This window comes from Pyxicephalus adspersus, chromosome 6 (genome assembly GCF_032062135.1).
Source record: "Pyxicephalus adspersus chromosome 6, UCB_Pads_2.0, whole genome shotgun sequence".
Taxonomy (NCBI): domain Eukaryota; kingdom Metazoa; phylum Chordata; class Amphibia; order Anura; family Pyxicephalidae; genus Pyxicephalus; species Pyxicephalus adspersus.
Window position 1 is genome coordinate 84,005,375 of NC_092863.1, and position 27,758 is coordinate 84,033,132.

The following is a 27,758-nucleotide window of genomic DNA, read 5'->3' on the forward strand; positions in this document are numbered from 1 at the left end:
ATGTAAGAGATGACACCACTACTCAATAATAATATATTTTATATCTACCGCCTAAAGATTTTTTGTGGTTTTATGTAATGTAATGTTTTTTATGTAATGTTTTGTAGCTTAAGAATTTTTTTTGATGGAAACATCATTTGTGTCATGATATAGTCAATGCTTTACAGGATCATTTACTAAGGATTATTGACTGTTTGAAGATTTACCTTTTTCACTTTACAGAGAGTATATGCAAAGTCTGCGCTGTAAAAATAAATTTGAAAATCAAACCAGTGAAAGATGTTTTAATTATGCCCCTGGTCAAAACTAGGAAAGACAAAAGTACAGATTAAATAAATCTTGCAAGATAATACCAATAAATAACTCTTCCCCCCATCCTTTATTTCTGCAGCAATACTAATACTATCGCTTTTCTAAACTGTCCATGACTGAAATGTAAAAAAAGCTCTGGGATGTAACTGGTTAAAGAGATTTTTGGTAAAAACAGAAAACTGATTAGGTAATTTCTTTAATAGTTTTGTTAGGTAACGTCTGGTCTTTTTGCGAACCTTGCCAGTGTGTGTTCTTCTGCTATGGCTTTCAGCAATCTAATAATTAAATATCAAATTTCCCCATATTACAGAGTAGAAAGACCATGTGCTTGGCAGGAAACAAGAATATTCACATTCTTTTTACTTACTGTTGATAGTGTTTTAATGTCAGCTAGAGAGCAGCCTGCCCTGGAATTAGTGGTGAAGTGTGAGTGCAGTCTGAAATGAAGGCATAGCAGAAACCCCAATGCTTTGGTTTACAACCCTGGTGGCAATCATAAAAGGCTGCGTAGGATATTATGAGTACACAGGAGATGAAAGAGTGTGCGTTCACTCAGCTGTGCACTGGAAGTTCTTAACAGGCAGGTGTTTAACATCTGCATCTGGCATAAACATTCTCCACAACACAGGAGGGTTGATTAGGACTCTGTAATTTCAGACCCCAATTATGCGGTCACTGTAAAACCACGAGTACTGAACTGCCTTCATTGTGAAAGGGTAAAATGACAAACTAGATCATCGCAGAGAAGTTTAACTGGTCCATTTTTCTGTGTGCTTGGCAGCAGCCCCAACCATTATTTACTATATTGTATTACACAATCATTCAATGGCTGGACTAGAAATGTAGTGCCTCGGGCTTCCTTTTTTTCTCAGACATGTCAGTGTTGGCTGGACAGTGGTGAGCACCAGCACCTTCCGTTCTCTTCAACCATTTGGGTGTACAGATGGGCTTACAAAGGGTTGGAGTTTGAAGGATCAACCCAGAAATTCAATAAAATTGTTCAGCAGGATGTGAATCATTGTGTCACCTAAAGTGTAAGGAGAGTGGTTTTCTTGACATAAAGCCAAACAAGTCCATAAGAAGACATAAGGTGCACACTGCACAGAATTCTGGCAGGTAAAATAAAAATTGCTAGGTAAATTGAGAGAAAAAAAATAGTTGTTGGCGGTCAGTGAGAAAGCAAATAGTTTGGAAGACAATTTGCCAGTGTTAAGGTCAGTTAGAGATGGTGGCATTGATAGTGGCCACTGGGAGTGCCTGATGGGGGAGTAAGTGGGAAATATTGATGGGTGAGTGGGTAGAGTGTTGGTTCTCAGCTGTGTGGGTGACTTAATTGTGCTAAGCATCTGGTTGGGGAACAGTAGTGTTCAGTGGGAAGTGGGGGAACAATAGTGCTTAGTGGTAGGGTGGAGGAATAAATCGTGCACAGTGGAGTGGGGCCACAATAGTATCCAGTTGAGTGTGGGGTGAATCAGTAGTACTTAGTGGGTTGGGTAGGTCATTGTTGGTGGGTGGGGAACCATGTCTAATGGGACAACTATATTGCTTTTGAATCACAGGTTCTGACAGCCATTGATCTCTCCCTAATTCAAAAGCTGCTCCAGGCAAAAAGTTGTGCAGGTAGATCCCACCCTCAGCAAACACAACGCAATTCTTTATCTTTAGGAGCCTACATGGACCAATCCTATCCTGAAGGAAGTATGAAGTTGGTTTGTTCTGACTAGAGGAATCATTATTAGTGTTCAGTAAAAAAAAGTCCAATTAATGAATTATACAATCTTTTAATTTTTTTTTATAAATATCCTGAACCTTATATAAGCCCACACAGCTTTTGATTTCTTCACAATTGTATTTATACTCAGATTGTATTAACTAATGTTAGACCCCCAATGTTTATCTTAAATCAAATGCAAAGTATTTTCACGCCACCATTTCAATGCTCGAATAAAGATGGACACACATTACTATTACATTATACAGAACAACATTTTAAGGTGATATATATTTCACAATTTGAATTGTCTGCCTTTAATAGGACAGGTTCCTCTCTCACTACCAAACATAGGAAGGAGAAGGCAGCAGGGGAAGTACAAGGATTGATGAGGTTGAGGATTACATATAATCATAGCTATGTAAGAGACCAACTAACACATAGAGTTGGAATAGTTTCTCGAAAATGGGAATGTGAATATGGATGCATGAAATACTAATGGGTACTGTTTAATCTGGATTACATCACTTAGTAATTGCGCTAGACTTTGATTTCCTAATTGAATGCTTATGTCTTTCTTCTCGAGTTTATATCTAAAGTTCAGGGCTGGGATGAGATGTCTCGGAGGAATGCAATTACCTCCAGTCCACTGGGGACAATAGACTGATTTTTGAGCCAGTAAAGATCACTTTTCCTGCATGGGCTGTGTTGGTCAGAATTCTTGGAACAAGTATTAGCTTTATGGTCTTTTCTTTGTAAACCTACCAACCTCTCCCTGAACCTATTAAACTGCAGATGCCTCCCAGGGAATCCTATAACTTTAATAGATTAACAGGTTTCAGCCTCTCATATTTCTGTCCCCTTTCCCTGCTTCTTCATACTGCCTTTTTTTCTCTTCCTTTAATTGTCATTTTGTTACACTACTAATTTCTTTTCAAATCGAAAAAAACATCCTTTCCAAAATGTTAATGATGTATAGGCAGAATTATTCTTTTGTTACAGCCACAGTTGGACATTTGTCTCATGAATGGTGGGAAGTAAAACATCTACCTCTCTTCTCTGGTGCTGAGGGATCATCAAGTCCTATCAGGATGTGCAGAAAACATTTTGTTCTTCTTTCTCTAAAGCAAATAATTGATTGGTGTGTACTCAAATAGAACTTTTAGTAGCTCTTGTGTATGAAATTGTTGGGGTTTTCATCCAAAACCTTTTCGACGTCAGGCTGTTAGGTACACTGACTTATAAATAAAGCCTTTGGGTGCTGTAGTAACATCTTTTGTTTGTAATTTCTATTGAATGGGGATGCATTTATGATCGATACTTAGTTATACATGTCAGTTTTGAAGAGTTGTCTGAAAAATGTCCCTTTTACCTGTTATGTATGCATAAATCGTATTCTTTTTTGTAACATTGTGCGGAACAATTGTATGATCATGTCCAATATGTTTTTTCACATACCAATTGTAAACCCTCTTTGAAGTGAACTTATGTTTTAACATATGACTGGCTGTTATGGCTGGCACCTAAAAGTCAGGAATGGGCATAATTTAGTCATTTTTTCCATTACAATAAAAAAAGCCTAATTACCCACCAACACCTCTGTAAAAATAACAAGTACTTGGGGGAGATTTGGGGAAGTCTCAAGGGAGCTAATATTGAAAAGATAGGCTAAAGTGGCCTTTATGGCAGAACTGTGAATCTAAGCACCTGGACATGGCAGCATATCAGTAACAAGTATTCACTTGTTACAGAAGCATGTTGAAGTTCTAGGATGAACTCAGTAGGGTGTGTAATAAATATTTTAATAAATAAATATAAAATAATTGTTCTCCTGAGCTTTTAGTTGGGCATACCACCCGGCACTTTTCAGTATGCATTCAGCTGTTTTTGGGTGGTTACTGAAAAGTTGGGTCACTAAACAGGGGCAGCCACCCACCTACATCTTTTTCCAAAAATTGTCAAAACACTGTAAATTCTTAACTCTTCACAGTTCCTGTACCACTTCACTCCTCCAATGAACTACTAATGACCTTTCTCATAACCTCATCACAGGCACAGGACTTTTCCAGGGCTGCCTCAACTCTATGGAATGGTCTTCCTCATCCTATTCGGCTTGCTCCTACTTTCTGCATATTTAAAAGAGCTCTCAAAACCCATTTTCAAACTCGCCTACCCATTTTTTTCTGTCTAATAAATCCACACTTCTTCCCACCACACCATATCTCCCCTCCTATTGTGTGATACTTCTCCCACCTGTTAGATTGTAAGCTCCTCTGGGCAGGGCCTCTGCTCCTCCTGTGTCATTGTCTGTATTTGTCTGTCAATTGCAACCCCTATTTTATGTACAGTGCTGTGTAAAATGTTGGCTGTATATAAATACTGTTTAATATTAACTCTAACCATTAAATCTACCTTTTTATATTTCCAAGGGGAAAGGAACACTTTTGTGGGTTGCTAAAAGCCACTTCTCTGTGTAGGCATTTTTAGTCTTGGTGCCTACTGGTTCTTTATTAAAATTGTAGAGACGAGTTACCATCTCCCTATTCAGTCAGTCATACTTTGCTTCATTTTCATTCTGCAATCGGTTGATTTGTGATGGAACTACATTTGTATCTGTATAAAAACATTTCAAGCATAAAATACATTTAAACATAGTGATTCGCTACATATATATGTATATATATTTATACAATTTTTTGTGTTCATCCACAAAAAAAAAATACAGACAAAAATAGAAATATACCTGGTTAGACCGAATTATTTGAAGAGCTTCTAGCTATTTGTTATATAGTTGTCATGTGCTGACCAGCTGCTGCTATGATACGGAGCGCTTTTGAATTTTGGCAGAAATATTAGCAGTCATAGTTTAGGTGGCTATAGCCCTTGTACAGTGATTAATAGATGCAGGTAGATCAGGGGTAGGCAAACTCCGGCCTTTAGGCCAGATACAGCCTAGCCAGTAGTCTGTTCCAGCCTAATGCCCCCTGGTTGATCCGGCCTAATCCCGCATGCGGCTCTTGAGCCTCCTTTTTATGCCTCCTTTTCTGATTTCCTGTGGCCGGGGTTAACACTTCCGCCGCCAGGGTAAGGGGACATTCTCTCTCTTCAGTATGCATTGCGAAGGAAAGAGATTCCCTTTCAGGGCCGTTCCCTCTCTGTATGCATTGCAGGGGAGAGGGATTTCCCTTCAGGGTATTCCTGTGGGGGCGGAGCCATCAGCGCAGGACTCAAGAGTCTGGCCTAGTGTTCCTTCTTGACCTCTTAAAATGGCCTAGTAGCCAAAAACGTTTGCTGACCCCTGCTGTAGATGTTTATTGGTGGCAGGAAAGTGTATCTTGAGGGCATGGGAAAAGTGAAATGTAATTGCTGGTTACAACTGTCAGACTGAGGCTTATATATCATGGACGCTTCTGCAAGAACTATGCATTACATAATCTGCTCAAATATTCAGCTACTGAGATATGTTCAGTGGTAGCAGTGCATAGCTGGCAACTTTGTAAAATGATTTTCAAGAATAGTTTATTGGTGTGCTAGTATAACAAAACTCTCTATATTTTAGAAAATCAGGAGTTTCTTCATATACAAATATAGAACGTGTATTCAAGTAAAATATAGGTTATTTTTAAAGCAGATCTAATCCAAATAACAAAAAATCTCATGTAACAGGTAAAAGAAATATTAAAGTTTAGTCTTCCTAGACCTAAACACCTAAGATAAAAAAACAAACAAAAAAAATCATCCCTTGCAGTGGGGCTACCCTGTCACCAATTCAGTGCTATTGGTCCTGTATTGTTGGGGATGATGTCAGTGCCTGTAACTGCTTAGAGAACAGTTGGTGGGGGACCACTAGCAAAGAGAAAAGGACTTCAAGAGTTATGTATAAGGAAAGCGAAAAAGTCTAATTTAGACCCCCGTGAACCTAAATCAGTATGTAACTCACTGTTTTAGGTAGCTTCACTTGAAAGGGACATTTTATAAAAAATCCTGTATTTGTTTTTGTGACCTAAAACTCTCTGGTACTCCTACTATCAGGGTCCTTGCTCGGATGCTTCTTGTTAAGTTGTGACGGCTATAGAATTGTGTTAAAACTAAATTTACACCAAAGTTGTACTAAAACTATACCCAGTGACAAGGCAGATAACAAAGGCCTAAAATGTGCAAATTAGACTATTTATTAGATCTGTACATTTCACACATCAGTCCCCCCAATTTTTTAAAGGTTTCAGGACTGGATTTGAGTATAAGGCCTGGACCTTCTTTTTATATATAAACCACTTTTAGAGAAAAAGGCCTTGACTTAAGCAAGAAACTAATAGTCTTTAATTTTTTAGATTTCTTTGTTTTCCAATCTAAAATTCCATTACAAGGATTTCAAAAGCGCTGTGGGTTAGCTAAAGAGAAGGCAGAGCAGGGGTTCTTGCAGCACAGCTGAGAGTGATACAATGCTGTGTACATGTAAAGTAGACTGGAGTTCCATCTGCTGTCTGGATAAAAGACTGAAAAATAATATAGTGTTCTATTACCTCCTGAAAAAAAGAAATACAATTGACCATAATAAATAAAATATGTACAATAACTTTAAGGTTTACATTTTAGGTTGATGATTTTGTTTAATTCAGGTCCATTTTTATGGAGAGCTGATTTTATAGGGGTTTACCTCTATGTGTATACAATGCAGGTCCAGCACAGAAAAAACTATTGATTTTCCTGTGGGTGATGGATGCACATCTGCTTCCTGCACCCGTGTGTACAGAACATTCTAATCCCTGTCTGAACAAATTACTTGGTGAGCAAAGTACATGTGGCTACGATGTTTACATTTTATATTTCCATCTTTTGTTTATTTTGAGTAATGTGTTAGATATTGGTATCTAGCACAATATTTTCAATGCACCAATCCGCTTTTACAGGCCAGACAGCAAGAAAGTGTAATGTATGTAATCCAGCCAAAATGAAGCCTGGTTTGGAGATTTTTGTATACAATAATGGCTGCGGTTATCACGCTGCTAAAATATCCTTGATGCACCTGCGTGTGTGACAGTGTCATCAGCCCTACCAAGTTCTCTTTTATAAACTACAGAATATATTCTTCTCTATGCTACAAAGGTAACAGGGAGAGGTGTCCTGTGTCCTAAACCAGTGGACAACCATTTTTGCACCACGGACTGGTTTCTTGCAAGCAAATGTTTCCGTGGACCAGGAATCAGTGACAGGAAGGATCTGTATCCTCTCTCCTGGCAATTTATTCAGCCAATCATGCAAACTGGCTATTGTGATTGGCTGAATGACAGGAGAGAAGATAAAGATCCTTCCTGGTATAATAAAAACTACAGCCATCAGGATTCACTATAGCCTGGTACTGGATCGGGCCTAGTGGTTGGGGACCCTTGGTGTGCAATTTAGGGTGACAGCACTGCTCCTGTAATTTCTGTTTTGTAGTATGGATTTATCTATACTTTATCAAAAAATGTGAGCTTTCCAGCCCTTTCAACGCAAAATAGGAAACCCATGACCTCTATTAAGAATGTTTTAGCAAACAAATAAGGTTATAGTGAGGGGATGGGGGGGGCAATAGGCACCAAACACTTCTGCATCTTTTTTTTATTGTGTTTTAAACACAATAATGTTTTGTAACTTAAAATCCACTTGGGAAAGAAAGAATGCAAAAACTTTGCAATTAAACTGGTATATTAGTTAAAAACAAGCAATTTACATCCCAGCCTCTGAAAACAAATTCTGCACGTGTTTTGTTTTACGGTAAATTCAAGCTGTGCGGAGTAAGATATCATCGTAGCCATGTTTGCTGTCTGAACACAGATGGTTTATGCTTCCTTTCTGAATCCTGTGTCTGTAACATATCAGACAGGGCTTTGTTTATAGGCTATACTGCTCTCTTGACATGTATTTCCTATTCTCTCTCTGAAATAGGGAGCAGTATGATGTGGTACGTGCATGAGGACCATCCGCATACTGCATGCTGTCTGCTGTTTACAAAAGCGGCTGTATTGTAAACATGCCATAAATGAACAGAACTGCGCTGTAATCTGCAGAATCTGGTGCCCAGAATGTTCTCTGTACATCAGGCGGTGTTGAAGGAGAACAATTGAAAATCTGTCCTTTGATCTTACCCATTTATTCAGCCATAGCTGAGGAACTACAAATTAAAAGGTAGTGATATGAAACTTTTCCAGTTGCTGTGGAGCTATTAGAAGACAGCAAAAATGATGGGTACTCGCTAAACAGACTGTAGTACCAGACGTACTGCAGATTTTCTTCTCAAAATTTCTAAGTTGTAGTTGCATACCTTTAAACCTTGTACAGGTGCTCACTTTAGGCGATCATCAGTGATTGTTGGGTAGCATTTTTAGGAACGACTGTTGTAAAGACAGACTGCTTGGCTAAGGTCCTGTACAATGGACATCAGATAATTGTCACTGGAAATGATCTTTTGTGATTGTTTTCAGTGAGAGATGAATGAACGAACGCTGTATTGTTCAATGGAAAGATGAGTGGCACCCTGTTGTGCTCTCCTTCATAGGAGATAATGAGAATTAATCAGTTTGCTGTGGTGTATTATTATTAGTATGATAACACTGGGGGACCACTGATTATCTGACGTGTAGTTTAAGAAGCCTATTTTGTTCTATAGAAAGTGTTGAGGGGAGAATGAGTGGGAGATATGCCGGCCTCTGAGGGGATTACAATAATACCTGTTAGCTGTTGATCATTTAGTGATCTGATACAGTAGATTGCAGGACACCTATACTGATACACTGAGATTTATTCAAGGAAATTACAAACTATTTATTGACAAGAATGTAGTGACTGTATGGACGAAAATGACCTTGATTTTCCTAAATTGCTTATCCAATGGTACAGAATTAGTGGCTTCCTATTTCCCTCGGAGGCCTTTTGAATTCTGGCCGAAGCTGTAACCGTCAAATGTAATCCTCAAAGTCAATTTTAAGTCCATCAACTTTTTGGTAAAAAAGCCTGACCCCCTTGTATTAAAGATTGAAATTTCTGAGTTTCTACTACATACTGAATGGTAGAGAATACAGCTTGTAACAATGTTTCTAAATTGAAACTTACTTTGCCTAAAGCAAACCAACAATGCTAAAGTACCTGCTTTCATATCAACGCTATTATCCATTAAAGTGTATGTGCACCCCGACATTAAACTTCTCTTGTTTGCTCCCTTTTTTTCTTTTAAATAAACCTTTATAAACATTTTGGTCTATCTGTTGAATATACGTTAAAAAAAAAGCAATCTTACATGCCAGAATTCTTGTGAGCAGATACCAGTCATCAAGAGCACAGCAAGTTTTCATTTAACATTGTTCCAAATTGTTTCTGTGGACTACATGATACTCTTTTTAACTTTTTATGGAAAAGAAGAAAGAAAAGGTGGTGTGTAGTACTAAAACAGAAAATAACAAATTAAGCAAGCGGGATAATCACCGGGTAAACCCACCACATGTAGGAAGCAGTAGGCTACACTATTTTACATTTTTTGTTTTTTAGATACGCTTTAATGAAGTAGAATTTAAAATGAACCTCACCGGGTTTAACAACAATACCTTATCTGTCCTAAAATGTTTGTAAAGTAATGAAGGTGAGGAAGTGAAGGCCTGCAAGTACTCGCTGTTGTCTTTCTTACCATTGCCTTTGTCCCAGTAGATGACCCTTGGGTCATGGACCCAATTTATAGTTATTTAGCGCTGAAGTTAAATGACTGTAAGGAGGGGGGTACTTAAAATAATGAACGGGTTAACATGAGCAACTCCACTTGTTTTGTAGTGCATACTCTTAAAAATAGCCAGGAATACCTGGATTTTATAATCCTAGGAACAAATGGATCACACAATGGTATGAAAATATGTATTCTACAAAACTCTGGACCCTTTGCAAATTAAAAAAAAATACTGTTTTACCAATGAAAAAACACATCCGGGCAATTACTTACAAGTGACTTCACAGAGTTTGGTTGGATTCGTTAATTGTGAGATAACTGTGAAAACAATTACTTTTCTCCTCCTTTACACCATGCAGGTTTATAAAACACTCAATGATATCAAGTGTATGCAGGTGAGATTACACTTGTTATGCTGTGTTATGTTATACAAATCAAATAAAGACACAAAACTTCATCAACATAATTGTTGTTAATGCATTTTTTAACTGATGTTTGTGTTATGCTAATGGGGGTGTCGGGATAAATTGGAAAACTCATAGAAGATTTATCTCCAGAATTTCATGAATATCGGGATCTCACATCTCAGTTCCGCCCTTCAAATTAATTGGAGATAGCAACTCATTTTATGAGAATATGAGCATGGCAAATTTTCAAGCACCACAGCTGAAAAGATCTTATCGTGGGCACAATTGATTTCTGCTAGAAAAACCCTTAAAGAATGATTGAGATTATCAGATGGATGTTGCAGATTCACTGATGTAAAGCACCACATGTAAAGATCATCACATATCTATGAGTAACTTTTTGTAACCTGCCATGCCTTGCAGTAGCAATACAAATATTATTCCTCCCCTTTTTTTTAAGAATTAATCATAGTTTGTCATGTTAAGTGTGTGATGAATGTAATTTTCTCATCAGAAAGATGCCACTATGTTTTATAGGCCTTGCCCTGAGTTGCCATCTATTTCCTGGGCTGAGATCATTCACAAGGTAATACCTAGTTTGATTCTGTGTGACGGCTTAGACGGGAGGTAAAAATGGAAAATGTATGCATTTTACCCAGAGATGACCTTTAAGTGGTCACTTGAAAGATTGCAAATGCTTCTGCATCTTACCCATTACAAACTTTCAATGGAAGCCCTGGGCTGCTTTTTAATGATGAAATATATATATTTTTTTCATACTGGTGACACGACTGGAATGTAATCATGAAGACTTAAGTTTGTTTGAGCTCTAGAATTGGATCTCAGCTGCCCTTGGACAACTGTGCTAATTGCCCTCTGGCAGGTTTTAAACTGTCAAGGTCATTGGCCCTTCATGTTCTAACTAACATTAACTATTTGGATGTATGTTTTGGTGGTATAATGACATCTGAAAGGAACATTTATTATTTGGCAAATTCTATCCCATTCTATGCAAAAGCATACATAAAAACCTGTATTTTTCACAGGTACTGCACATTTGCAAAAATAAAGTACTAATGAAGATTACACGACAGTCAATTTTCAGGTTGAGCTACAGGTTGGATGTTAGTAAAATACAAACCAGATGCAAGGGTTAGGGATTGGAAAGGTCTAGTCTTTTTTAAAAGTGTTTTATTCTCTTTATTTGTGACATGTACAAGGATGAGGATAACAATTGGGGGAGTGTATCAACATAATGCATTCAATGCAGGTAAAATCTGCCGTCGGTGGTGCCAAAGCAAGGGTGAATATGGGGAGGTGTGCTGCTGCGTGAGGGCTTCAGACCCTTCTCAGCCAACAGGGTCCTTCACAAAGACCCCAGTTCAGAGATTCAACCTTTCTGCTGATTAATGATTACAAAGGCAAATAATATAACTATTGCCCAGCTTTGGTCTTTTGTTATGATCAGTATCATCACAAATTTCACAATATATTTATACCACTTATATATATTGCCAAGAGTGGCAGAATACAAGCTCTGTGCTGGCAGTGATGGCCCAGTCTTGACAAAGAAGTTGTTCACCAGTACAATTTTTCCTAAGGGTTATTAATTATTAATATTATTAATAATAATAATAATAAACAGGATTTATATAGCACCAACATATTAAACAGGGCTGTACATTAAATAGTGGTTGCTAATTACAGACGGATACAGACAGTGACAGGAGGAGTAGAGAACCCTGCCTGGAAGAGCTTGCTCAAAGTCATCACATTCATTCCCATCCCAACACTTGCCTAAAGGCAAATACTGCTTACATCGCCCCCTTCAAAATGTTCCTCAAATCCATATAACCAGATACATTTAGCCTGTTAGTAAAACATATTTGAATGTACTATACCAAAATGAAGTCCTAGTTCAGCAATGAAACCACTAATACATGATTTATGCATATTCACACACAAAAATAAAATGTGAAAATGCTTTAAAAAAATTTTCTGACATCCACATAATGTGATTTCAAAGGATGCCATCTAGATAGGATTGCTGTGGAGGCTTAAACTGGAGATGTGATGTATTCACATGGCACTGGGCAGAGTTCATCTTAGTATGGATTACGCAGGGAGGTATTATGCTGTCAATCATCCTGTATGGGCAGATGGAGAGGTAAAGTGTTGCTGATGTCACTTGAGTGCTCCATTTCAGTCTGTTGTGGCAGTGCATCCCTACAGCTCAATAATAATATTATCTTGTATTTATATAAAGCTGACATATTACTCAGTCAAACTTTTTGACTCAAGGGCCACAATGGGCTCTCAAATTTGGCAGAGAGGCCAGGCCAGAATCAGATTGATGGAGCGCCAAGACAGGTGTCACTAAATGTGGCGTCATGATGGCATAACCTGGCCCACTCTCCCATCGCAGATCTGGGACTGGTCAGGGCGGCAGATCGACTTCAGTGCCGTAGTTTGCCTATGCCAGGTCTAGGGTCAATTTTGGGAGAAGCCAATTAACCTGTTTTTGAAAAGTGTGAAGAAAACAAACAAGAAACCCCACCAAAAAAAAAGTTAACTAGGTTAAAGCAAATTTAGGCCTGATATATTAGGAATGTGGTTTGTCAATCACTAATGTTAAACCTTAGAATTTTTGACTTGGGAAATTAGTCCCACAAGTTTTTTTTTCTGTGTATAAACTTTGAAACCTTGATGGCTGAGTGCCATTTATGCTGTGGATATGTACCACCCATGTTTTGCATCATACAATTTAGGAAGAAACATCTCAGCTGATATTAGTCACACCTTCCACATATTTCAGTTGTTTTATCATTCACTCAAGGTAAACATCCTAATAACACTGAAATTATATTTGCTTGACATTACATTATCTTTATTACATTGACAATTAATATGAAAACTATATATACACCTGTCTAAGGTAGCAGAGATCTGTGCTACATAATGTTTAATTGTTTATAATAGATCTGTCTTCACAAAATGATATTTGCATTGCCAAAAATGCCCTCACACTTATCTATCTTACAATTCAGTAAGCTACATCATGAAAATCCTAGCTTGCTGCTTCATTGGTACAGCTTCTAGCAAAACGCACCTTTCATTGGAATAAAAAGTAGTGTTAGGCGTACCTGAAATACACCTCTCATACATTGGTGTGAATGTAGCTAAATCCGAAGGCCTTCCATAGATCTGTCCGCTCCCTCGTAGGGGATTAGGTATATTAGCAGAAAGAAGAAGCTTGTACCTGCTTGTGTGTTCTCCATAAAAAAATAAATAAATGTGAAATCAAAAGGTAAAGTGATATCATATCACCTTGTAACATTTCAGCAGATGAACAGACTTGAGCACTTAAATGGAATCTTGCTACTAGAGTACATAGAGATAATAAAAGCTGATGGGAGATGATGATGGAAGGCTGATATACATGACACATATATGCCTATCTGTAACCTTTCCTTAGCTAAATCTGAAAATTGCACTATATGTACTCATGCTGGGCGCTAGGGTCAAGCAGCTTTGACTCATAGAAGTATTCAGAGTTCAGATTTTTAATGCCTGCCTGACATTTCTACAGTAGTTAGAGAGAGATATTTTTTTGGATGCCAGTTCCATGTTCATCCTGTAAACAATGCCTTATGATGATTTTTTGTGCCGGGGTGCTTGGCTTTGGATCCCATTAGGAACTTTTTTTGCAGGGGGTTTGTTCCACAATTTAAAAACATGCTGGAATGTTATTATTAATAATGAATTCCTTTCTGACCAAAACTGGCCCTAATGTGGTAAGTCACGCAGTAAACTTGATCAATGAAAGCCTACATTTACACTGACATTTTAAACACTTAGAAATGCCCATACATCTTTTGTAGTAGTTATTTTTTCTTGTTTTTATTGAATTGTACGATTTGAAAACATACAAATAACAAACATAAAAAAAATCTATACATATATACAGTATAGAATTGCACATCAAAAAGTGAACAATTTGAGTCAGAGGGGAACAGTAATACGGGATGGGGAAGAAACATCAGGGGAAGTTGTGGGGAGGGAATATGTCGGTTGCGGCACATTCTTTGGAAATATAGCTTTAGATACATGACAAACAAAACTTCTATATATACATAAATATATTTGTAAGAACCAGTTTGCCTCAAGATTAACCAAAGTAACTTTCCATTGGTGTAGAGTAAAACGGTGAACTCCTCTACTTAACATGTTGTACCTTACTGTTTTAAAACGTGTAATGATTAGTATTACAGACAATAAGAGCTATGTCACATTATCCCAGTGTTAGGTGTAAATTCCCCCCTAAGGGTATTAAGGTAAAACATAAGGAGGGGTAACACGAGTAGCCCTAGTATTTTGGTGCAGGAAGAGAAGGTGAGGTAGAGGCTGAAGTTTGGGAAAGGACATGTTAGGGAGCTATTGTAGTAGATTTTAATCATTTAGAAACACAAACACCCCAAAAAAATGTCCCAGAACACTAAAAAAAAGCTTGATAACATTAATTTCAATGAGGGAATGCTTTTGAGCATTTATAATGTTTTTCAAGATGTCTTTGGGCATTTGCTGGGCGTTTATAGGTTTTCTTTACAGCCCATCAAGAAAACACTTTGGTGTAGACTGGCTTATTGGAATGAATAAGAATTCCAAATATGAATAATTAAATGCTGAGTTTAAACACTGAGGAATCAATCTGTGTACACTTAGCCTTTTAAAACAAAACTGTTGTCCAATGTTTTACATAACCCATTCTGAAACTGTATGGTTTTAGAAAAAGACAAATGTTAACATATTAACAAAAATGTATGGGCCAAATAGTTTTAATTCCCCTGTTTTTTTATTCTTGCTAACAATTTTTTTTTCACGGACACAGTTTAAATATTTGTCATATTTTTGTTGGTTTTACGCCCTCCTTTATTTATGAAACAAAGGGGTTAAAGCATGATTTACGTTTGTCCTTCTTGACGTACATAGGATCAGGTTGAGCAGTTTTGTGGTTTTTGTGTCCATCTACAGTATTATGTTTTGACATGTGTCAGCTATCTACGTCATATGAGTCCAACCGCTCCCTCATATGACTTATTGTGCTTCCTTATTGATGGAAGCTTAGCAGTCTCATGTAAAGGTTTAGCAAAGCAGAATATTAGCTCCTCAGGCATTGGAGCAATAGAACAATGTAATTAGCCTACTAGCTCAGACAACGTCCGACAAAGCTCAGTGTGGGACCAACAAGATATGGTCTCAACAAGCGAGCGGTGCTTGTTATAACAGCATTACAACTATGTGATGGCAAACAAGCGTGAAACTTTACAGACTTCTTAGTGCTCAGACAGCAAAGCATAATGGTAGTGAGTGAAAACAAACATAATTCAAGCCAACATTCTGCCACAAGCATATGTAAATGATTGACCCTCTTAAATTATTGTATTTAGTCACAATGCAAAAATTATTTTCTAATATTGCCTTTTCATTCATCACCAAAACAGTGAGTAAGAGGGAAATCTCAACTACAACACAGAAGAGGTTGTAACCCTATACAGTAGTAGAAAATAAACCACATTTAGTTACACCTTAATGCCTTTTTGTAGCTTGGCACAGTGATGGGCCCCAATTCCCACTTTCAATTTATACAAACCAGAAGAAAAAAGATTCACTGATTTCAGACTCTTCATCCCAGCCATCTAACACAACCATAGCCCAAATGCTGCATTGAGAATATATAGTATTAACATGATATATAAAAGTATGTACAGTATTGTATCATATAAAACCAAAATTACACCAAAGAGAGGGAGAACAACTAAATCTGGTGTTGTGGACTTTAACGTTCTCTTTGCATTTCACATTGTCATCATTTACTGTAGTGGTTAGTGCTTTGGCTGGAAGCTTGGGAAGGATATGTTATACCCAAAACCTATGCTTCAGGAACAATGCCTGTCTCTAGGTAGTAGAATACACAGGTACCAACTGGGTACAGAAGAAGCACTATGACACGTAGAAACTTCCAACATGACATGGTCATCTTGGTAAACACTTTCAGCTTACATTTCACAATTAAAGTGGGCAGTTCAGATCGCTATGACATTACGAAAGTGAATATCGGCAGAAAGGCCACCATGTACGTAAGGTCCTTAAAAAGAAGTACTGTAAGAAGACACCAGATTGGCGTTAGGATTCCCAGAGTATTGGTGCCAAGATTATTAAAATCTAATGTTTCACTGGCTGGTCCCACAGATGACATATGGGTTCGGGACATTTGCCCATTTGATGGCTAAGTACTTAATGCTGGCATTTACTGGGTACTGATACTCTGATTCATCATAATTTATTGCATTGTCTTACAGAAAAGACAATAGGCAGATAAGTTATCACTTATATTGATTTTTTTTCTGCTTGCATAAGATATAATAAAGTCTGAATGGACACATGTATCAGTTCTAAGGAAATGGTGGTTATGGACATAGAGGCTGACTGTGCAGTGATTAGGGCTGTCATTTAAACATAATCAATCAAACTGTTGCCCACCTACCAGGGTACCACTTGAGCCCTTTCCATCTTCTATACAACAAAATTGGTGGCACTCTGATTACATCATGACGGCTTTGCATTTTCTGATATCATAGTGACTTTTTACTTCTACAAAATATTACCAGAAATTGTGGGTCTGACATACTAAACAGTCATAAACAAAATGTGACATATATCACTCTTCTCTACTTCTCTTTTCCACCATCAATGCCTCATCTTACTACTACTTGTATGGGCCTTCTATTCTCTTAAGGGTGATAACATTTTTTTTTCTTCCTATTACTGGTATTCTGAAGGCCTTCTTCCTATAATTGGAAGCAGAGATTGTACAACTGTGGCAGGGATATTGGTTGTAAACTCCAGTTTAAAATTTTTTTTATGTTCTGCTTGGGTGTTGAGTTTGTGAGCCTTGGATGTAACAATGCTGTAGAAGTGTCTGAATCCGAGAACATTGTATTGTGTGGAAAGGAAATATGGGTCTGTGGTTCGGAATAGGAGGCATTGATCATATGGGCAGAGTTATCTAAGAGCATTCTTGTACCGGGTTTAGCCTCTCTGACCTCTAAAGCTGCTCTCATTTAAAAATTTTCCAAAATAATTGTCATAATATATGCATTTTGAACATGACCAACAACACAGTGCAGGGATTCCTTTGGTGCAGTGAATAAACAGTAGTAAAGTAAATCATATCCCTGACTCGTTAGTGCATAAATCCACCATTTCTCTAATGAACAGAAGCCAATTAGACAATGTTAACCTAAAGAAAGAATAAGCAGTTTGGCTGTATGTTAAGTGATAATAATGTTGTTAGTTACCCAAGATATCCTAATCTATGCCCAGGCATGAATGGGGGCGCTTAAGGTCAACCCTTAGTGATACGACTACACCATAAGTGCACAAGTTTTAATTACAGACATGATTGAATAGATTTAAAAAATGCAAAAAATGAAAATAGGTGCAGCGGAGTTCCGTAAGAAGCCAAAAATGGTTTCTTGTGTGATGATATCACAGTTGTTCAGTCAACATATGGTACAAATTCCCATGTACCCCACCCAAATTATTTAGTACTTCATCTGTTGTCCACATTCCTGTGACCTCATTTAAATTATGCCAATTAGCTGTGGCCTTTGTGCATCAAAGTTGCTTTAACTGCTGTTTCCCACACCCTGAACATTGCTTGAGTCTTTTCAATGCATAAAGTTTTTCCATGCATTATTACCGCCATTATACATTAGGCTTTTTATTCCCATTGGCATTTCCGTCATAATTTGGACCCACACTAATACACTGTAAAGATAATTTCTCCTATTATACAATTATTCATTACTAATTCATATTGACATTGATACGTAATGTTGATCTTGGTCATTTTGATATTACTGCTTTGCCCCATGGAGCGAATATATAGGTTTATTTTTAAAGCTGAACATTTAAAGATAGATATGTTTTTTCATTTGCTGTCAGGCAAAAACTGCCGACTTCTTTTATGGAGTTGTCCTTTGTAGAGTGACAAGTTAGGCCAAACTCAAACTTTAATTATTTTATATTTATTGTATAAAGTTTACCTTTCTTCTGCTTACTTTTTCTCTTTCATTTGTTTTATGCTCCTCTGTCTATTTTCTGGCCCTTTCCAAGCAGACTCGTACCATAACACTCTGTACACCCCTCTCACAATCTTTCCTAGTATACTAAATGATGGTGAAAGATGTGCTTCAATTATTTCAGAGAGGGCTTATTTGCACTTATTGATATCTATGTCCAAAATAAAAAGAATTTGCTTGAGATTACTACTGAACTTACCTCCGGCGTAATTATTATCTTTAGAGCGTGATGATGATCATATGATTTCATGGTGAGATCACACACTCCTTTTGAGAAGATGAACTTCAACTGAAATACATAACTGCTTAAACTCTTAAACAGACTTGTAATAGATTTACATTTATATATCTATGTGTATTCATATGTGCATTTGTAGGTTTTTCTTGACAGCCCCAGCTAGTGTCTTCTTACCAGCACTGAAAGCTTGTGGAAATTGTTTGGATACACATGGCCAGCATTGCTCCAAACAAAGCAGATTGGTAATTTGACTTTTGGTATTTCACCATCTGACATAATATTGTTTGATCTATCCAAGAACTTGATTTATTTAAGCTCTCCAAGGCTGGAGAGGATACACTGGGTGATCCAGAAAACCTGGAATTATTTTCTTTAAAGTCATTTGATATTTGTTAGCAAATGTTTTTAATCCTGGACCAGATCTATTTTTATGCTGACAAAGAAAATTGCCAGTTAGAAGAGTTAGAAGAGAACTGGCTCAAAAATGTAATGTATACGGTGTTTGTGATAGCCTGAATATTTGACTGGGTGTGATCCAAGCAAACTGCAACACCAGCTACTGTACAGCGTAATGCATGCAATGGGTAACCTGGGTCATTTCAGGCCTCCTGACGCCCCCTTCATGGTGGCCATTGAACCTAAAGAATGATTGTTAGGGCTCCTATCACAAAATGATAGGCAAAATGTGTTTATTTTTTTATTTCTAAAATATCAACCTTTAAGAAAAGCAACCATGCTGTAACATATTGTGCATTTATAGTCTTTTTTGCATAAAAACTATTTTATTTTCTCCAAACATATCTCATATTCACTCACTGTGGTTTTAAATACGGTTTTCTGATATGGACAGTTCTATACCCATTACCTTGATGAAGAAAAAATTATTAAAATGATTGTCTCCGGTTCTTCTTAAGGTTTCAATTCCACTGAAAACCGATATTTTAGACCGTTTTATTTTGCTCTTAAGTTTTGAGATATTTTTGTTGAGGATAGCAGCTCTGCTCTCTTTCCTCCATAAAGTTACATTTGTTTTGTTGCAGGAATCTCACTACCCCTGCTGCATAATTCCTAATGTAAAATTATTTAAAAATACAACAAAGCCTAACCATTGCTTTAAACATTAGGAAAATATTTTTGTACTGTTCTCCTCCCTAAGGACTTTAATTATTGTGGGAGCATATACTACATTTGCTACAACCAATATATATATATATATATATATATATATATATATATATATATATTACCAATTTACCCTAGCTGCATGAAGTTTGCCACAACCATAGTAACATAGTGAGGAAAAGGGTAGGACCCAAATGACCTAGATGACCTCCCTGTTAGGGGTCCTAAATGTCTCCTGATAAGCTATAGGCCGATCAAAGCCGTCAGAGGCTACCCAAAATATAAAAAAACACTTGTGAACAGTTTTCTGCAATTGCTGCTTCTTCTTCTGTTTTCACTCGCACTTCCTTCTGCTGAATGTTGTTGTTACGTTGTCATGAGCAGAGATTGTATATTCACCTATCTGAAGAAGACTCTGACCTGAAAGTGACGCACCCTTGAAATGCTTTGAAAGTCCATAAAAATACCCTAATGACATCACTAACATCTGTTTTGCAGCTTATATTCAAAGTGTAATATTTGCAAACTGGGTGGCTCTGAACTTGACTGACAATACTTGTGTTTCATATTGTGTAAGAGCCGAATAGAAATTGAGGGGATTATATTGTTCTTACCTCTTGTTATTTTCTTTCGGCCTTAGCTGAGTAATTCTACCAGCCACATCCCAAACAAGAATGTTTTATATGCAAAGATAATCCTGGTTATGACTTTGTCCCTATAAACCCACAATGGTCTACCTCAAAAAATTTGGAAGCTTTAAAGGAAACCGATCATGAGAGAAATATGTAGGCTAAATCTTTTAAAGATCTAGATACCTAGAGCATGCAAATTCAAGTATGTACTGAAACAAGCAGAAACCATGCTTTAATAAAAGACCTCATTCACCTATGTAGCTATAGGCATTGGGGGGAATATATCTCCAAACAGAAGCTTTTTCTATTGCAGCAGAATCTCAGTAGCCTACCAGCTCTCTGTGTTAAAGAACCATGAGGCATGTCTAAACTGTTAGAAACTCTTTGAGAAAGATCTTTGAGAATGAATTACTTCACATCAAAAGCAGCTAAAGAGGTCAGGGATGGCTTGATTTTTCCTTCAAGCTCATTTATGTTAGGAATATGTATATAGTCTGGGCACCGGTACACTTTAAAGTGTATCTAAGCCCAAATACCTACACCAAAAATAATGTTCCACACGTCACTGTTTTGTATCTGAGATATCCTTCTATCATTTAAATCCTACCAACAAGGTGCATCCACAGATATTTTTAGATTTCCAGTGCTGCAGCTACAGCACTTTTGCCTACCTGCACACTCATGGGGTGGCTACATACAACTGGACTAAAAAAAATATGTCACAACATTAAAATTTTATCTGAGCATGCACACATTCATGCATAGTTTAAGGAGACCACAGAATATACAAAGTGCAGGGAGAAAAAAGGGGAACACCTATTTATTCACAATCCTGCTCTACAAAATAGTTTAGTTATACTTGAGTTGGTTTTTAACATCAAAAGTTCTTTTCAAGCTTTTGCCTATAGATAACTAATCCAATTTCTTGTGGATGTATTTTAGTATTTACTCTTTCAGAATAGTTATACAGAGTTCAATTTACACTCCAGCAGCACCTTATATCATTACCACAATTAATCATTCCACCTTGTGATGAAGTTTTGTGTCATTTTCTATTTAAATGGAGCCTAAATTTGGTTTTGTATATTATGTAAATGTTTTTTATCCTGAGTTCACGGTGGGGGGGGGGATTATAGCTGGGACGTGTCTCAGTAATATTTAGGAGGTGATGATATCTGTTTGTACTTCTTGACGCACTTACAGTATGACTTGCAAAATTAAACTTAGCATGTGAAAAACCCCTTCAATTAGCCGCATTAGAAGTGGACTGTGATTTTTCCTGGCAACATAGTAACTATGCTACCTAAAATATCTTTATTCAATAATTAAGTTTCAGGATCATTTTCCTATTACAGAGATATATATAAAGTTATACTTTTAAAAGGCATAGATATTATTATTTGAATTCACAGGGCTACTTATAGGCATATTAGTCATTCACTTTATCCTGATACTAAGAACTTACCTGCACTTCGGATGCCTTCAAATAGATGGCTAGCCAAACTTTAAGTATTGGACAAATTGGGTCTGTCTGTTTCCCTGTTGTTTGATTTAGCTACTGGGTTCGCTCTCGATTCACATTAGAGGCTTTATATCGCCATGTGTGCTATAAGATACATAACCTTTATGGATTTTATCATTTTAAAATGAAATCCTAAAATGATCATCACTACACTGTTAAATTGAGTAGGCCTGACCTATAAAAGAAGATGTCATGTAGTTGCCTATCCAGGAGCCCACAGGGTCTGGTACTGATGTTGTATAATTCTTGGCTCTTAATCCCAAAGGTGTTTGTAGGGTTGAGGTCAGGGACTTTTTTTCCCACACCTAACCCATCAAACCATGTTTGTGGAGCTAGCTTTGTGCACCAGAACAGAAAAGGCTTTTCCCCAATCCGTTACCACCGTTACAACCAAGGTTGGAAGCACCAAGATGTCCTAAATATAGCATAGTAATAATGGTATTCTTCACTGGAAACACAATAGTTCAATGATTTGAAGATTCCTGGATCCTACATATTATTACTCTTGGTTTTTGAAATAGGATGCCCAACAACATGCTCAGGTTGGTGGGATCATTAGGTGTCCAGACATTCCACCATATAGTATTCCAGCCAGGGCCAATTTAGAGACAAAGGGATCTCTATATCAGTGTTTTTAATTTTAACTTGGTATAGTATTTTCCCGTACAGCCTGATATAATCCAGTATGTTTCCTAGCCTCTATCCATCAGCCTGCATTTACTTTATTTAAAACCCCATCTTTCACACTGTGAATGAGCATTTCACTGAAGTACATGGAGAGTATGAAGCTTAGGTACACTTTTCAGAAGAGGGTCTATGTGGAGGCTGCACAATGAAGATCCCAGAAAAGTGAAAATGACTTAAGTTCACATTGCTCATGAAACACAAAGTTTCCTGTTATCCTAATTTATTTATTCAAATATTGATTCCTGCCGAATATCCTATTGTCATCTAATTCCCACAATTTCAGTTAGAAAGTAAATTTGCAACACTGTAAACAAAGATTGAATGACACTGTACCTTGTAACCTAGTGTACCATGTTTTCTACATAACTACCCAGACTGAGTCATAGCAAGCCAATCTCCATGTAATTGTTATGTAGATCACAGCAGCACAGTATGTTCACCTAACACAGTTTACACTGCATATTAATGTCATTTGTACTCACAAATCGTAATAAAAAATGTACATGAGCGCGCGTGAATACGGCTACAATTTAAGAGGAGAATAATTACCTTCTGTAACCATTCACGTAGATTCTGTGCAATAGAGAGAACGTGTTGTACTCTGACGCCACAATGATAATCATTTACTTATAGTGTATTTTGAAAAACGTTGAAGATGTGTTCATTTATTCTTTTGAATTGGTGGATTTGTAGATGAAAAGTGAAATAAAAAATATTGCTGGACGTTGCCAAAGCCTTGTCAGCAGTGTGTGTTTTGGATGGCTGTGTAAAGCCAACACGCTTCCCATGTCTTGTTAGTGACTCTTACAGATTATACAGTGGAACTAAAATACAAAAAAGTACCAGGAGGTAGAAGTTGGCAGAAGTGACATGCAAAATATCCTTTGCAAAAAAACCTTTTACCCGCTCCCAGACTGCTCGGATCATATGCTATGTAGTGTAGAACCTGGCTCCATTCTTATCAGTGCCAAGAATAGACCTAGATATCGGACACAATGTAACATTGTTGGCCAAAGAGTATGGCCATGGACTTGGAAGCAGGAAATATGGCGGATTTAGGGGATACAGCAGTGACAGAATCCTGGACAGGTCATCACTGGGTGCTTAGAAAAAGGCAGTTGTGGCAAAAGCCCCTTAGTTTACTTACACTTTAGGTGTGTCAGCCAATTTGTTGTGCTACTGAATAATAATAAAAAATGCAGTATGGCCAACATTTTGTTGACAACTGACCATCAAATCTTTATATAAGCTTGTTGGACATCTTGTTCTAAAACCATGGCCACCAATATGAAGTTGCCCCAACTTTGTCCAGACAGTAATATCCTCCACTCTTCTGGAAAAGACGTCCACAGGCTTTTGTAGTGTGTACATAGGAATTTGTAGCCAATTAATCAAAAATTGTCCTTGTGAGGTAAGGAGCTTATGTTGAATGAGAAGCAGACATAGGGAAGGGCCACACTACATGAGAGCTTGAGTTCCTCTTCAGCAAACAGGGGGCCCCAAGTCAGTTCAGTGGGGGGGACCCCAGATCTGTTCTGTACAGGGACCCACTTTTGGCTACGTCTGCCATTAATGAAAAGAACTGTCTTAAAATGGAGTTGTGATTCATCCCAAAAAAGGTCGGGGCTGTGTGAAGGCCACTCATGTTTTTCCACACCAAACTCATCATGTCTTAGAATGTGCGATATCCTTCCATGCCTTCATTGAGCTGTGTAGGGAGATCGTACGGGGCACTGCACTTTACCAATTGTTGCTAAAAGTGCACAATGTGTGGTCCTCAGTCCAGTCCCCTTGAAAACTCCCAAACTCCATCATTTGGAGGAGTGACCACCTATTTTTGACTATATAATGCCTACATGCATGAGGCAGCCATGTTTGCTCTTTGCTCTGCCATCTGCTCGTCCTCTTACCTTACTGGTGGGATTTGTTTGAAAGCAATAGCTCTGCTGAAATAAAAGAACTGCACTGCTCCTGGTAATCGCAGACTGTCTTTTTGGCCTAGAATCAGATTTGATGAAGCTAATATTTGGCAAGAAGATGGTGCTTTTTGTCTGCCTTCTTGCTCATGCAAACCGTATTTCCACCACCCACCTAACGTCTGGGATTTCCATTCTGTAATATGTGATCCTCAATAATATTGGCAGTATTTATTACATTGGCCATGTATCAGTTAAAAAACACATATGCTAAAAAATATTAAAAATGAAAAAAGTAGCTAAGTCTGCAGTAGTTACCTTTTCACCACACGTATTCTTCGGTCTTTTGGGTTTAATAACACCCAGATTCATTCAGCTGGAAGTCAGAAAACTGAGAATGCTCTATGAGCTCTACATCGCCCTTCATTTACTGGGTATTGGTGCAGAGGGAGAAGCACGAGGCAAAATAGAGGAGGGCCCAGTGTATCACATGACAAGCGGCCATGTCCTCCATGTACTCATATCCTACTAAGAAATAGCAATCACCCCTTCCTAACTCAGAGAGAACAGGAAGTGAAAGGAAATCTACTTGAAGTAACGGAAATTCAGATCTTGGAACGTTGTCACCAGAATAGGTGTCTTCATTGGAAGACTTACCACCGCCTGTGCTGGTGACAACTGTAAAATGTTGGATTTCCTGTTACTTTCTGTCCTGGTCACTGGGGTGAATCCTGGACCTCCATGTGTTTCCTGTACACAATATGTGATGTGCTGCACACCGTGTAACAATCTGTGTGAATATCTTTCTGGCAGAAAAGGTCTGGCTATAATTCACTAATATGAATGTGCTATCTCTATATATGTAGCCACTGGTCAGGTCTGACTAAAATGTATTGATCTTATATGTGTGTGTATATACAGCCACCGACCAGTTCTGAAATTAATATAATTGATTTGTATGTAGTCCCTGGCAGTCCTGCTGTATGTCAGTCAGTCCCTGTTCAGTCTGGCTGTATAATTCAGTGATATGTATATATTATACAGTCCCTGTCCTGGCTGTACAAGGATCAGTGTGCAGTCCCTATAACTGAGTCCCTGGTCCCTGCATGCTGCCAGTGGCGGAGGTCAGGGAGTGTGTTGTCCATATAGATCAGTCCCTATAGATGAGTCCCTGGTTCCTGCATGCTATCAGTGGTGGAGGTCAAGGAGTGTGTGGTCCCTATAGCTCAGTCCCTATAGCTGGGTCCCTGCATGCTGTCAGTGGCGGAGGTCAGGCAGTGTGCAGTCCCTATAGATCAGTCCCTATAGCTGAGTCCCTATAGATCAGTCCCAATAGCTGAGTCCCCAGTGCCTGCATGCTGTCAGTGGCAGAGATCAGGCAGTGTGTGGTCCCTATAGCTATAGTCTCTATAGCTGAGTCCCCATAGCTCAGTCCCTATAGCTGGGTCCCTGCATGCTGTCAGTGGCGGAGGTCAGGCAGTGTGCGGTCCCTATAGCTCAGTCCCTTTAGATCAGTCCTTATAGCTCAGTCCCTGTAGCTTAGTCCTTATAGCTCAGTCCCTGTAGATAAGTCCCTGTAGCTGAGTCCCTATAGAACAGTCCCTGCATGCTGTCAGTGTGTGGTCCCTATAGCTCAGTCCCTATAGCTCAGTCCCTATAGCTCAGTCCTTATAGCTCAGTCCCTGTAGCTCACTCCCTGTAGCACAGTCCCTGCATGCTGTCAGTGTGTGGTCCCTATAGATCAGTCCCTGTAGCACAGTCCCTGCATGCTGTCAGTGGCGGAGGTCAGGCGGTGCAGGGTGTTCCTGAGATCCAGCTGTCTGCTCCATGCCAGGATTTCCGTCCCTCCCCCCGTCAGTCGGTGCAGCTTTTGGTTTTGGTTCGGAGCTGAGCCCGGATGGCACAGTGAGCTCTCTCATTCTCCATGGATGTGACCCCGGCCGGTGCTGAGGAGGGGGCAGTCGGTGCAGCCAGCTGATCATCGCCTGGCATTGCGGACACCGGGAGATCAGCGCACTGACATTCGCTCCCCCGGCAGATGGGATTTCGCTGCCCCTCTTCCCAGGCTGGCCAACATTCGCCGGGCACTTGGTAGAGGACTGGCAGCTTTTTTTCTTTCCCGGGTGTTTTTGGTAACAGTATGAAGGATCCCTCATGTATGAGCACTGGTCATGCGAGCATGGCAGTGTATGGCACCATGGACCCTCTGGAGTTTGATGTCAGCCCAGTAAAGCGCCTGAAATCTCAATATCCTTTCCCCTATCTCTTGGCAGAGGAGGCCTACCAGAAACTGGCCAGCGAGACCCTGGAGGAGCTGGACTGGTGCTTGGACCAGCTGGAGACCCTGCAGACCAGGCACTCTGTCAGTGAGATGGCCTCCAACAAGGTAAGGGCACCCTGGCCTGGCACAGGGCTTCACATCTTACAATGCACAGTTATTGGGGTGCAACACTGGGTGAATATTGTATTACTAATATTGGGGTGCCCCAGCATATATTGCATTACTAGTGCTGCGGCATCCCATGCAAATATTGCAGTACTTATACCTAATTGTGCCCTGCGTGTATTGCAGTACTGGGGGAATACGCTCATACTTTTATTGGGGTACCCTGAGCATATATTGCATTACATGTGTTGTGGTGCCCCGGGGAAATATTGCAATACTTGTATCAGGGTGCTCTGTACAGATATTGTATTACTGGTGTTGGGGTACTCTGTGTATCTCTTGCGATTCTTGTATTGGGGTGCCATATGCATATATTGCTTTACTAATGTTGGGGTGCCCCATGGCAAATAATTGCAGTACTAGTGTTGAGGTGCAGTGTGCAAAAAGTGTAAAACTTCCATTGGGGTGCCCTGAATTAAAAGTATATTACCAGCTTTGGGGTTCAATGGGCAAATATTGTATTACTTTGTCTTGTTATGTGTTAAGGTGTCCTGGGGAAATATTGTAATTCTTGGCTTCATTAAATGTCGGGGTGCCTTATCAATAATTGCAATGTTAGTGTTGTGGTGCACAAACCAAATAATGTAATACATATATTGGGGCGTCCTATGTAAAATATAACACTGGTGTTGGGGTGCACAATATTTTAATATTTAGTTCAATGATGTGTATATGCCCTGTACAAATATTACAATACTTGGTTTTCTAATGTTTTGGGGTGCCCTTGACAAATTTTTAAATATGTTTGACTTTCTGGAGTGTCGGGGCACCCTGTATGGATACTTAATTTCTTGTTTTTCTGATATGTTTGGGTACCCTGTTCAGCTACTACAATGCTTGGTCTCTGATATGTCAGGGTGCCCTGTGCAGGTATTGCACTGCTTGGTTTCTGATGTCGGGGTGCCCTGTGCAGGTATTGCAATGCTTG

General features: G+C 38.6%; 1 protein-coding gene across 6 annotated transcripts in view; it reads left to right on the plus strand.

Moving 5' to 3' along the window:
- PDE4D (phosphodiesterase 4D) overlaps positions 1 to 27,758 on the plus strand; it is a 743,908-nt gene that overhangs the window by 658,758 nt on the left and 57,392 nt on the right. For 5 of the 6 annotated variants that reach the window (XM_072416390.1, XM_072416392.1, XM_072416389.1 and 2 more), the window contains one exon: positions 26,658 to 26,770. In XM_072416390.1, coding sequence (XP_072272491.1) covers positions 26,658 to 26,770 — 113 coding nt within the window. Of the gene's footprint in view, positions 1 to 3,025; positions 10,535 to 26,657; positions 26,771 to 27,758 lie in introns of those variants that run through there. The other variant, XM_072416396.1, reaches the window with a different exon arrangement.